General features: G+C 39.3%; 1 protein-coding gene and 1 long non-coding RNA gene across 2 annotated transcripts; one reads left to right on the forward strand and one right to left on the reverse strand.

The window, feature by feature from the left end:
* Window positions 1–623: 623 nt before the first annotated feature.
* LOC131677970 (uncharacterized) lies at window positions 624–1,326 on the reverse strand. Its single transcript, XR_009303505.1, has 2 exons — window positions 1,076–1,326; window positions 624–1,012 (listed from the first exon to the last, which is right to left on the reverse strand). It is a non-coding gene; the product is annotated as an uncharacterized LOC131677970 (long non-coding RNA).
* A 5,535-nt stretch (window positions 1,327–6,861) lies between these two features.
* On the forward strand, window positions 6,862–7,488 carry LOC131696268 (uncharacterized protein K02A2.6-like). Its single transcript, XM_058984819.1, has one exon. The coding sequence runs from the start codon at window positions 6,862–6,864 to the stop codon at window positions 7,486–7,488; it is 627 nt and encodes a 208-aa protein (XP_058840802.1).
* Window positions 7,489–13,341: the final 5,853 nt, after the last annotated feature.

Below are 13,341 nucleotides of genomic sequence, written 5' to 3' on the forward strand. Positions count from 1 at the left end.
TATTGATAGTGGTTTTAAGTATTTTATGGTAACCGGAAACCGCCATCTTGGATTTCAAAATGGCGCCAAACGTCAATTTTCGCATTCTACTAATCAATACCTTTCAAATGACACCCATATTGATGGTAGTTTTAAGTGTTTTATGGTAACCGGAAGCCGCCATCTTGAATTTCAAAATGATGACAATCGTTAACTATCGCCTTCTAGTAATCAATACCTTCCAAATGACACCCATATTGATGGTGGTTTTAAGTGTTTTATGGTAACCGGAAACCGCCATCTTGGATTTCAAAATGGCGCTAATCATCAATTTCCACCATTCAAAAACTTCCCAGCTGCCATTGGCCAAAAGAAAAAGTTACCCGAAAATTCTAGAAAAAAAATCTAAAAATAAACGCAACACTCTTTGGTTCTAGTCACCTAAATTTTTTAGGTGAGAATTTAGTCACTTATTGTGACAGAACTCACCTGGAAGAGCGATTCCAAGAGCACAGGGGAACAACTTGGACAAGCATGCACACTTCTTCCTAATCTCCAATTCCAATTACTAAATTATCCTATATTTTCGAAAAACTTTATGGTATCGCAGGGTCCCTTTGGTTTATAAATAATACAATGCAACATTTATCATTAATTGCAATTTATTAATTTTTCTACAAATCATGTTCTCTCAAAAACTGCTCTCCACCTCACCTTCCTAAGCAAATTATACACACCATTCCGGCAACCCATCGAATATTGCGGATGCGTAGTTAGATTAATCTGCCGAATCCGGGCACTTTACCGGTATTCGATTGCGGGCCAGAACGCATGCATAGCCACGACAATTTGTATCTTCTGAATGCAGCAATTCACTGCACCGAATGACACTAACCATGTAGGTTTTCGCCACAAAATTAATCTGAGCAGTTTTACTTACTGTAATCGGAATCGACTACAGCCCGGGATCCAAATCTACACGGTTTGACGTCGAGTCTTGCATGCTGGTTTCATTGATACTCGCTTGTTTGCCCTAGAAGGTTTTGGAATAATTTTATCAGTTTTATCATTCTATTAAAGAATTAAAAACACTTACATCACGCATTTTATCCATAACAATAATTTTTCAAAACAAAACTTCTGTGTTGGTTATTTTAGTTTTACTTGTTCTTTCGTTTTTAACCATTGAAAAAGGTTTTTATTGCATCAGACTTATCATAAAAAAACTTATGAACTTGCGAACTTTCAATCAAACGAACAGTAGTTGATTCGTCACCCTTGACTTGCGAATCACCAACGTTAAAAATAAGCGATACGACGTAAACAAGAATGACTCTGTTTGTTTGAACGAATGATGTTCGAAAGAACGAATGGATCGAATTGGTTCGAACGTAAACGGGAATAGGAATGTTGAGATACTTTCGAATCGTATCAATACGGCCGTAAACAAGAATGAGGGTGATTGACTCTAGCAGTAGTTTTTTTTAGTTTATGTTGGTTGCGAAGCATTCAATTGAGTTAAATTACACTTTTGAAATGATAATAAAAACTTTTAAAGAGAATCATGTCATTGTTCAATACTATTTGAGAAATATGAATTGTTTTAATTACGAATCGTGTCTTACAGCAATACCGTATCGATCAATCGGAAAATAACGGGCCGCTTGTTGTGTCAACCCCGGATGTTAGAGAAGAAAAAAATAATATTAATTGTGGACTGGAATCTCGATTCCAAACGGCATTTATTGAAGGCAGAGATTTTACTGCAGTAGATTCTTACTTAATAGCAAATTTGGGGAAACTAATGGATGGAGTAATATAATGTGAAGTAGCAGGTATGAGCTGTGAATTCTTGATTGACTCGGGCGCACAAGTCAACACGTTCACTGAGGATCTATTGAAAGCGTTAATTGCCGATAGTAATTATAAGGAATATACAGGGCCGTCGAGAGCCACGTCGGGCCCCAAGGCTTGTATTACTGCCGGGCCCTTTTAAACCTAAGCCCTCTAGTTCAGTATGAGTTAGTACCTCTTCAGCCATGAGAAACTCGTGAGTCCGTGGTTTCTACTAGTCTCCGGTTGACTTATTGTCACGACCCCTCGGTCGGCACAACTCACCAAGACGATCTTCGACGATCACCCTATAGTTAACGACCGCGGCCGTTAGAGATTTCTGACAGATCATGATGGGAGAAAGAAGAATGATCATCTGAGGAACGTGTTACGAGGTTTAGCAGTTTGCGTATAAATTTATTAATTAAAAAAGCTATACTAAATTGAATTGAAATTTATGCTAAGTAAGTTAGTTTGAAGTGTCCTATTGAATTTAATAACCTAGATATATTGATTGTCCTACTTGAATTTGATAACCTACATGCAAACAATATAATTTGTTAACCTATATATTTTTCCTAACCTATAATTGGATAACCTAAAGAATTGGATTATGATTCAGTGAAAATCACTACTGGACCCATTATAGGTACTATATTATCGAAAACGTGCGTAAGATAATTTAACATCATCGAATTTTATTGTAACTATCTATCAATTGTATTAGCAGGATTGCAATTGGATTTAATACACAAAACAATAACGAAAAACTAGAGGAAACAAGAACTAAACGTAGGTGAGAATCACGAATGTATCAAACATTATATATAATAATAATTTTGCAGGTATTTTTTAACAGTTTCCAAATACACTGTCTGTTAAAAAATCGGAATCGTTGTCTTGTTTCTTGTTGGTCGCCACACTTATATTTCCACATCCACAGATAGCGTGCCAGACAGGTGAATTTCGACAGCTTCCTATTTCTATTAGCTACGCGTTTTTCAATTTGCGGGTACTCAGGAATCAGAAATAAGTAGCCTCTAGCTCAAATGGCACGTTCCCCATGTCGATCGGAGATTTTTGCCTTGCCATGCATTGTCCTTTCATGATTTTCCTGACGGGAAGGGTTGGGGAAGTGGTAAGGTTAGGGGTAAGGAATATACCCAAGAGACCACGAAGCATTATTTAATGGCTTTAAATATATTCTAAATTCGCATACAAAACATATTCTTTACGGCTTCATAATTCTATGGAGATCATTAAAGCACACTTAATGTTGGAAAAGACGAAAGAATGTGCCAGAATAGAGCTAGTTCAGAAGCACCTTAATGGCTGTGAGCAATGTTAACATAGAGCTGTGTTTTTTTTAAATAACTTCCCTTCTTTATCGACACAGCAAAAGAAAAAATTACCTTTCGATAACGTATCCACCCTTCCTCGCTTCTTTTGTTTGACATGCCGACTGTTTAAATTGACGATTTAGTACCTATAGAAATGGGATTCCATCTAGCACTATATCGACATACAGAACATACACATAATACTAAAAAGCTGTTGTAGATAAATGCTATGATGCTTTTATAGAAAACTCTAAGTGCAAATATATAATCTTATTATAGTACTTTCAGATACCGAACAATAACAAATATACCTATGCGTTCCAATAATCACCTAAACTCGTATGCCTTCCTGAAATAAATGATGATGCAATAAAAGTAAAATCAAAATGCAAATTCTGCACGATTCTTCGAAAAAAATCAACTAAACGTCTAAGTAGAGTGATCAAACGCATATACCACATTGAGATGAGCTTTTCGACTGTGGATAGAACCCCATTTCTATGGGCACTAAATCGTCAATACAAACAGTCGGCACGTCAAACGAAAGAAGAGCGAAAGGGTGAGTGTGTTATCGAAAGATGATTTTTTCTTTTGCTGTATCGATAAAGAAGGAAAAGTTATTTTTAAACGGCTCTATATTAACATTGCTGACAGCCATTAAGGTGCTTCTGAACTAGCTCTATTCTGGCACAATAAGTGTGTTTTAATGATCTCTTTAGAACTATGACCCCGTAAAGCATTTTTTTTGTATACAAATATAGAACATATCTAAAGCCATTAAATAATGCTTCGTGGTCACTTGGGCGAGGTCCAAAATCACCGTTCTATCTCAACACAATGCACTTTTAGAATAAAAATTTCTGTGAACGTGCTATTAAAATACAAAAATACAAAAATTATCCATTTTAATCACCGGGTAATTAAGGTCAGTTTACCTTCTCATCTCGCCCAGAGTAGAAACTAAAAACCGTTCTGCTATAGATACACGGCAAAAACGACTGCAGACGAATTGCGTTGCTGTTGATTTTTGGAAATGTCCTGTGAGACCAGCTACTCGAAAAGTGAAACAATTACTAAATGTGCAGATTGTGCTCAGTCCGGGAGAAGTTAACGCCCTGCAAATGCACCATATCAAACATCAAGGGGCACAGTCGTTTGTTTCGCGGAACAACGTGCAGCGCACCAACAAAAACTACCACGTTAACAACATTATCCCCATATATATAGACAAGGACTCTAGAGAGATGTTCTTACACGAATTATCTCCACACGCCCCGGATATCGTGATTAGCAAATTTATGTCAAGATACCGAGAAGTGGCTTCCGTAAGAGCTGTAACTTCGCATTTTCCCGGGTGTCCCTAATGTTGTTCTTGTGGTGAGAATGCTCCCGTAAAATCCAACTTTTTCATACGTAACCATTTTATGCGGATCAACCGAAAATGGGACGTTTCATCAGACAATACTGGTTAGACAACCATGGTAGGATCCTGCGCGAGTTCTATAAAAAGACACTGCACCAGGGAAAACTTTGTGCAAAAGCAGCTAAGAACAGCCCACCTACTATAACTGTAAACAGCACACCGTTATCTTATGCCAAAGCACAAACGGCTACAAAACCAATAGCTACGGATCTGACAGTAACAAATATTCACTCAAAAACAATCACGCCCAGTATCTCCAAGCCAACAATCGGCACCACCAACAAAGAAGCGAACGTAGAAGAGAACGGATGCGTTTGTCTATGCGCTCGCATTTTTGTTTGACGTTCTATTGCTTTCTTAGAAAATACTTTGAATTGGCTTCTTAATATTTTGTAGTGTATTCCGTCGATTCAAGCAATAAAACTCGGTTTTTAACTTGTACACAAAGTAAGCAACTCCCTTAAGAACGTTTGTTTTAACGAATGTCAACTGTCAAATAAAGTTTGCATTTTTTATACTTTTTTTATACAACAATTTAATAAAGCGAATGATTACAAAGAAATTAGTATTGCTATTTTTATTGCTCTTCTGTGTATCCCGGACGTGTTCGCCCATCTTCCGGGTAAAAACGCGGGCCCCCAAATACGACCCGGGCCCCAGGGCAATTGCCCTGGCTGCCTCCCCCTCTCATCGGGCCTGGGAATATATGTACAACATACAAGATGGATCGGACTGTTCGGTAGGAGCGTACGCAGCTTCCGGCAACATTTCGGTGCTTGCTACATTTGAAGCTTCCTTGTATATTAGTGATGATCGGCCGGTGTACATTGAAAAATTTTATGTTGTTAGAGAATTGCGGTCCTTATTGAGCAGGGCTACGTCGAATAGGTATTGCGTCCTTATGCTAGGTCTCGATGTTCCAGTAAATCCAGCAATATGGCTGGACAGTTCGGAAACTGACGTAAACGTTCGGAATCAACTATATGTGGCTTCTCTTACTGAAACAGGAGTGTTTCCAAAGTTCAATGTGCCTCCTGTAAGGATTTCGTACAACAAGGATGAAGTCCCATGTAGAAATATCTTTATGAACATCCCACCTGCTGCGAAGCCTTTGGTAGAACAGAGGCTAAGACAGTTGGTCCAAGCTGAGATAATTGAAAATGTATCTGATGACATGGATACATCCTTTTGTTCTTCCATGCTCGTCGTCACGAGAGAGAAAAATGATATCCGCTTAGTTATAGATTTAAGGGGACCGAATCGATTCATCAACAGAACGCCTTTTCCAATGCCAACGTTAGAGAAAATCTTGGTAGAGCTCAACGGTGCGACCTGGTTTTCTACAATAGACTTATCGAACGCTTTCTTCCATGTCGAATTGCATAAGGATTCCCGTCATCTAACCAATTTCTTCACGGAATTCGGCATGTACAGGTTTGTTCGCTTACCATTTGGCCTCTGCAATGCTCCTGATATTTTCCAGGAAACCTTGCAAAGGCAAATACTGGGAGGTTGCAAAGGGGTAAGGAACTACCTAGACGATATACTAGTATTTGGTTCCACAAAAGAAGAGCATGATGCTAATCTGGAAGCTGTTTTAACTCGTATGCGAGAGAATAATGTAAAGCTCAATGAGTCCAAATGTGTTTTGGTAGCAATTCAGTTAAATTTGTCGGCTTCATTTTGACTGGTGATGGTTGGAAAATGGAGGAGGAAAATATCAGTGCAGTTGAAAAGTTTCGATGACCGACTAGCTGTTCAGAGGTGAAGAGTTTTTTAGGGTTGGTGACATTTGCTGATAAATTTATTTTAAATCGAGCGGACAAAACAGAGCGGCTTCGCCGTTTGGCTAACGCGGACAAGTTTTACTGGACACAAAAAGAGGAGGATGAATTCAACTATCTAAGACGTGAGGCACTACAGACAATCAAAAAGCTGGGTTACTACAAAGCTACCGACAAGACTGAACTGTTCGTTGATGCTTCACTCATAGGACTCGGAGCTGTGTTAGTACAGTATAATGAGTCGGGATCCGCTAGGATTATTGCGTGTGCATCTAAAGCGCTTACGGTCACGGAGCAAAGATATCCTCATTCACATAAGGAAGCATAACCTGTCGTTTGGGGCGTTGAGAGATTCTCGTTTTACCTGCTAAGCAGATATTTCACAGTGCGGACAGACGCTGAAGCTAATGAGTACATATTCAATTCGCATTTTCGGCTAGGCAAACGAGCCGTGTCTCGAGCCGAAGCATGGGCACTTCGCTTGCAACCGTACGATTTTGTCATGAAGCGAGTACCGGGTGAGCAGAATATCGCCGATGCTCTTTCGCGGTTGATTCAAGAAGCGGAAAAAACAATACCATTTGAGGAAGAGGATGACAATCATTTTTTGTTTTCTCTGGACGCTGGATTTATGGACATCACGTGGGAAGAAATAGAGCGACATTCAGAAAATGACGAAGAACTTGAACTAGTACGAGGAGCAATCACATGCAGGCATTGGCCTGTTGGATTGCGCAGATTTGAAGTTCAAAAAGATAATCTCCATGTATTAGGGTCCCTCTTCTTCAAAGATGATAAGTCAATACTTCCATACCAATTACGCCTTAAAGCAATGCAGCTGTCACATTCTGGTCATGTGGGAGAAACAGCGATGAAAAGCATTATGCGCGAGTTTTTCTGGTGGCCAGGTATGGCATCGGATGTCGTGAAATATGTGAAACAGTGCGAGACCTGTACAACGCTATCCAGGAAGAGTCCTCCAGTTCCACTATCGAGCCGAGAGCTGCCAGACGGACCGTGGCAGATAATTCAGATTGAGTTTCTGTCGATGCCCACATTTGGTTCCGGACTCTTTCTGGTCCCAGTCGACTCTTATTCGCGCTACCTATCAATTATCCAATCCAATTAAGAAACCGCGTGGTGAAGAAAACAGAAAGGGCTACGAACATAGGATCAATCGACGAAGCAAAAAAACGGTCTACGTCGCTATCAAACCTAGAAGGCGAAAGGGTAACCAAGACACGAAGTCAGAAAACCAAAAAACTAGAGAAATCGACGAGACATCGACTACTCGAAAAGGAGAATAAGCGCTCCATCTCATTAACGAATTTGCGAGTCGACACTGCGAATGAAACAGTGACGGCGGCAACCTTGCTTAACATTGAAAAAATACAGGTAGCCAGCCCCATTGAGTCTCAAGCGGAACTGTTGTCTTCTACAAGGGTCGTAGAAATGAGGCAAACGGATGCTGATAGTACCAACGCTGGTTTGTGTGAAGTATTTAAAACTTGGGGTTGTCCAAAAATTATTCAAAGTGATAATGGACCACCCTTCCAGAGTACGACGTTTGTGCAGTTTTGGGAAGTGAAAGGAGTGAGGGTTCGAAAAGCTATTGCTCTCTGTCCACAATCAAATGGATTAGTAGAAAGACAGAATCAAGGGATAATAAAAACTCTTGCTGGATCCAAAATTGATGGATTGAATTAGAAAACTTCCCTACAACGCTATGTGCATCACCACAATACCTTGATTCCACACTCGCGACTGCTTGTCACTCCCTTTGAGCTTATGACTGTGCAGCGCCCATAGTTTTCGGCCAGCATCAACCCTGGCAAATTTCTCCAAGTGGTGCACCAGGCACACAGGCGCGAGTGCGAAAGTCTTTAGTCAGTTCATAGTGGTTAGGAGTTCGTGATCCGCGCACCGTGCGAGGTGTCAGTCAGTCGCAGATCACATTACCGTAAAGCAAATATAGTGATTACGGTACTCATAATTCTGAATTAAAGAATATTGTAACAAGTGGGCATTTAAAGTAAACTGTGGAAAATAAAACTATTCATGTGGTGACAGCGGAAAAAGGCAAATTGAGGCCTAGGACGCGAACATTTCTGGCTGGAGCCTAACAGTGAGAAAGTGAAAGTGTGATATCGGTTTCAGCTATTAAAGATAGTAAACCAGCTGGTGCGTACGAGGTGATCCTTCGTTGGATATTTATCTGTGAATCTTGTGTTGATTTGAATTGTATCTTTACTAGTTCGCTAGTTAACGGAATATGGAGTGGCGAGTGATGCGAATTTAACATAACCAACGAAGATAAAGTAGTGAACCAGTTCATAAGAGATTTAGAAGTTACTTGTGATCTGAAGTTGAAATCGAACAGTTCTCTCCCCATGCAAATACTGTTGATTGAATGAATTGAATTTTCACAATTGGAAAGGAGGAAGCAACAGAATTGCACGGCACAGGGTAAGTGAACCATTTCTACTTTATTTCTTCAATTAGCTATCCAATATTCTCGCTTTTTACCAAATATCTAATAAAATTGAGTCATACCGTACGGAATCTGGCTAGCGAAAATCGGGCTTCGAGCGAGACAAGCGGAACAATTTGAACTGTCAGTGGGGCTCATGAATTGTACGCCCGCTGAGATGTTGACTTGTGTCAGTTCAATACAAATAGGATAGGGGTGCTATATACGGGGTTTCAAGTAATTATTTAAGCAATTAATCACTAACTTTCAGATTGATGACAAAACTAACTCGATGACAAATTTGTTATACTAACACTAACAGACCGATAGAAATGGCGAGTCCAAGCTATCAGGTCAATCTTTTTTATTAATACCAACCATCCTTAAGGATATAAGGATCACTGATTAAAGATCCACTGAAAGCGCTACCAGGGTATCATGACCCGGAGCAGCACATTGTAGGTGACACGCAAAAAGTAGCTGTCCAACTTAATTTGTCCATTGCGACGACAAAAACCGTCGCGAGCAATGCAGTTGTTTTCTAAACAAACGAAACCTTGGTCAGAGGTTTGATGCCGCGTATATGATGCACACAGCACTATATGTGTTTGTGTTTGCTTTTAACGAAATAATAAGCACATAAAAGCGTACGAGATACGCAGTAGACTTGTGATCGAAGGTCACCGCCAGTATAAACGACACAGAAATTCAAATCCAAATTTGTCACCACTAAGGGTAGTACAATTGGACCTGAATCAGAGACGGTTGACGTAGGTCAAGTTCATGGGGAAGCGTCCTGTCTTTATTATTGAATATAAATAGAAATTAAAACCCAAGGCGAAGCAAGTAGCGTTTTCCTTCACGTTTGCCGCTGATACCGCCTACCATTATTACAGATCAAATAATAAAGTAGCAATAATAATAAACCTTTCCTTAAGCCGAATAAAATTCAGGACTTCAGTAAAATATTTATACACAACGAATTCTAAAAATGTCACAATTACCAGGCAGATATGACAGATAGGGTAATCCAATTAAGAAACCGCGTGATGAAGAAAACAGAAAGGGCTACGAACATAGGATCAATCGACGAAGCAAAAAAACGGTCTACGTCGCTATCAAACCTAGAAGGCGAAAGGGTAACCAAGACACGAAGTCAGAAAACCAAAAAACTAGAGAATTCGACGAGACATCGACTACTCGAAAAGGAGAATAAGCGCTCCATCTCATTAACGAATTTGCGAGTCGACACTGCGAATGAAACAGTGACGGCGGCAACCTTGCTTAACATTGAAGAAATACAGGTAGCCAGCCCCATTGAGTCTCAAGCGGAACTGTTGTCTTCTACAAGGGTTCAAGAACCTGAAAACGCAGGGGAAACCTCTAGCAGGGATAGACCACCCAAAAAAAACCAAGTTAGGAGACTTTGAAGCGAACAGCTCCACAATACGAATTTTAGAAGAGGAAGCAACGCCCGAGAAAACAAAATCAGAGGAAAAAACTAGTCTTAGTTTCAAACAAGAGCTAGATATTGTAAAAAAGATCTTCCTTAACGATAGCACCAGAATCGAAGACGTTATCGCAAACATGGTTTTCCCAAAGGCGGAAGCGATACAATGCATACCGGATTTCTACGGTTCAAAAGACGAGCTAGATGCTTTTATTTATCACGTCGAGAACTTCGCCGAGAAAATACAACACGACGAGGCCCATAACCAACTAATTTATGTTGTGCTTCTGAAGTTAAAAGGTAAGGCCGCTGCAGCTATCCGCAGGATAAAAGCTGAAACGTGGCCGGACGTTAGATCCAACCTGATAAGAGAATTTGGGGACAACACGTCGGTGGAAGCGTTGTTGAAAAAAATAGAAACGCTAAGGCAAGAGCCAAATGAATCATTCCATCAGTAAAGAATCAGAGTCCTAGGGTTGAAAGGCGATTTAGAGTCTTACAACGAGGACAGCGGTAATTGCAGGGCAATGGACAAAAATCTAAGATTGCACTGCATTGGTGGCTTCAGAAACCACCAATTGGTTCAAATGGCCCAAGGGCACAAAGATATGGAACTGGAGGAATTGCTGGACTATTTAGAGGAACAGCACGCAAAATGCGATGAAATAGCTGGTATTAGCCAGAGATTGCGTAACCTCGACCAACCGGGGCGAGGACACCAACCCGCCAAACCACAAAATAACTGGGCCAATAAGAATGACCAGAATAACTGGAGGGATAGACAGCAACTGAACGCTGGACCATCCAAACAACAGAATAATCCACCACCACAAAGAAGCAATTGGGAAGGAAGACAAAACTTTTCGGAGAACAACCGGAACAGGAACAATATTAGATGGAACGACCAGAACAGGAACAATACTAGATGGGACGGCCAGAATAGGAATAATAATAATAGTCGGGACAATCAGAATAATGAGAACAATAGATGTTGGAATAACCAGAATAGTGATAACGATAACAGAGGAAACGGCCAAAACAATAATTGGAGTCGACAGAACCAAGTTAGAAACTATCACTACGATAGAGGTTCAAGGCAGAATGGGCCAAATAACCCGAACCATAGATATAGCAGAAACGGTCAGAACGGACGACAAGAATATAGGAACACGCAATCAAAAAACTAGGGAGTAGGGTGTTCGACGGACTAGCCCGAACACCCTCGAAGAGAATGCGCGCAATAAGCAATAGAAGAAACAACGAAAACGTCAGAATAATCAGAGCACATGGCAACACACCAGAAAGAAAAGAATTACGTATGAAGCGGGACATCACTAATTTACCGCAAATAAAACTAGATAACGGGAACAAGCCGCTAGGAGATGTAAATTTTCTGTTGGACACAGGAGCAGGAGGTAGCATGATCCGAAAGGACATAGCTGAAAGTTGTAACCGACCAAATGGTTTACAATGGTTCGATGACTGTCTGTCTCTTGGGTTTACATGCAATCACAATTATAGACGAAGTAAAACATTTAAAATGATGCTACTCTAACGCTACGTAACCAGGAATTGGTTCCGACTAAATCTAGAGCATAGAATATTTGAAATTAAGAGAACTTATGACTTAAATAAATAAACGAAATGGAAATAATAGAGCAAAATAAAAATCAAATTAAATGTAAAGACTGGTAGGTATTATATTCAGCTTGGTTCACACTTAACATCACTTACATTCCGAGGCTACCAGCTGCTACCCATCGTTCAGTAGCTACCAACAATAAAAAAAAAAATTAAAGGGTTGTGTACAGGACACGACCACGGTGACATTAAAAATGTAGGGTGGGTGCGACAACAAAACTTTTATCCTTGAAATTTGCTCAAAAACCTATTAAAAATTGATTTTCTTCGAATTTTGAGCTCCCTTGCACCTGTAGTTGATCTAATGTACCTATAGTTGCAAGTCCCATAAGAAATCAATGGGATTTGCAACAATAGGAACCGAAATTAGCGATTGCACCACTATTGGTACATATGTTCCTATAGTGGTACAAGCAGTTTTAAATACATAAATTGATTATTAAACCATCTTTATATTTTTCCTATGAAGTAGGGATTGAAAGCTTTCGTTTAATGTATTAACATTGTCCATATGTCTATTCATCGATTTTTTTAACAAAACAAAAACAAAAGTTTTCCTCAAGTATGCGACTATTGGTACATCCACCCTAGCTTTTTTCAAGAGCGTGCAAATGAATTTTATCTATCATACATATCGACTCACGTTCTTGCTCACTCGCCTGTTTTCATATGTTACAATTTGCTATATACCCTCCCCATTAAAACATAATTTATTGAAGGTCTTTTAACGGTAATCTATTAATTAATCGAGTATCTTACTAGGTGATTGGCATTATTTGGGTGATCCATCTAGTAAAAATAGACTGGTCTGTCCAGAAAATATATTCAAAAGAAAAGTTCCATATTAAGAACTGTGATGAGGAAGCCCACGCCCGCCAACGGAAATATACAAATTCTCCATGAAATATGAAATTTCATTTTACATTTAAATTTTCAATAATGTACTAATGAACTTAAGTAAACAATCTTAAGATTAAGTATTTCTTGATCGATTAGTGGTGAAAAAATGAAATTATTTGACAAATTACATTGTTCTACAACGTTCGCACTACCAGTTAAAACGGGTTTTTACGCTATCTTGGTGGCATTTTTCTTGTTGCTAATTATTATAACGTGTTATAACTCTGTAATGTAAACATTGTATTATTAAACCAATTCTGCAGCGTTTTATGTATATAGGTGTTTTATGTGGTAATAGGACTGACATAATTATATCTCCAGCACAGCGGTTTGCTTCATAATTTAAAACAGATTTATTTCAAAATTTAAATTAGTATACCCAACCGTTCTATTTGTTGTATACTTTTAAACGCGATTAGAACTGTGTTTTAAATACATAGGGCAGGACAGATACTCTGACCGGATAAACTGGGAAAACAATTTTAAGTCCAGTAACGCTTAAGACATGACTTGAATTTTAA

Source organism: Topomyia yanbarensis, chromosome 1 (genome assembly GCF_030247195.1).
Source record: "Topomyia yanbarensis strain Yona2022 chromosome 1, ASM3024719v1, whole genome shotgun sequence".
NCBI lineage: Eukaryota > Metazoa > Arthropoda > Insecta > Diptera > Culicidae > Topomyia > Topomyia yanbarensis.

What these genes read in the sequence shown, in the direction of transcription:
- LOC131696268 (XM_058984819.1), top strand. Translation starts at nt 6,862, where the DNA reads ATGAAGCGAGTACCGGGTGAGCAGAATATCGCCGATGCTCTTTCGCGG.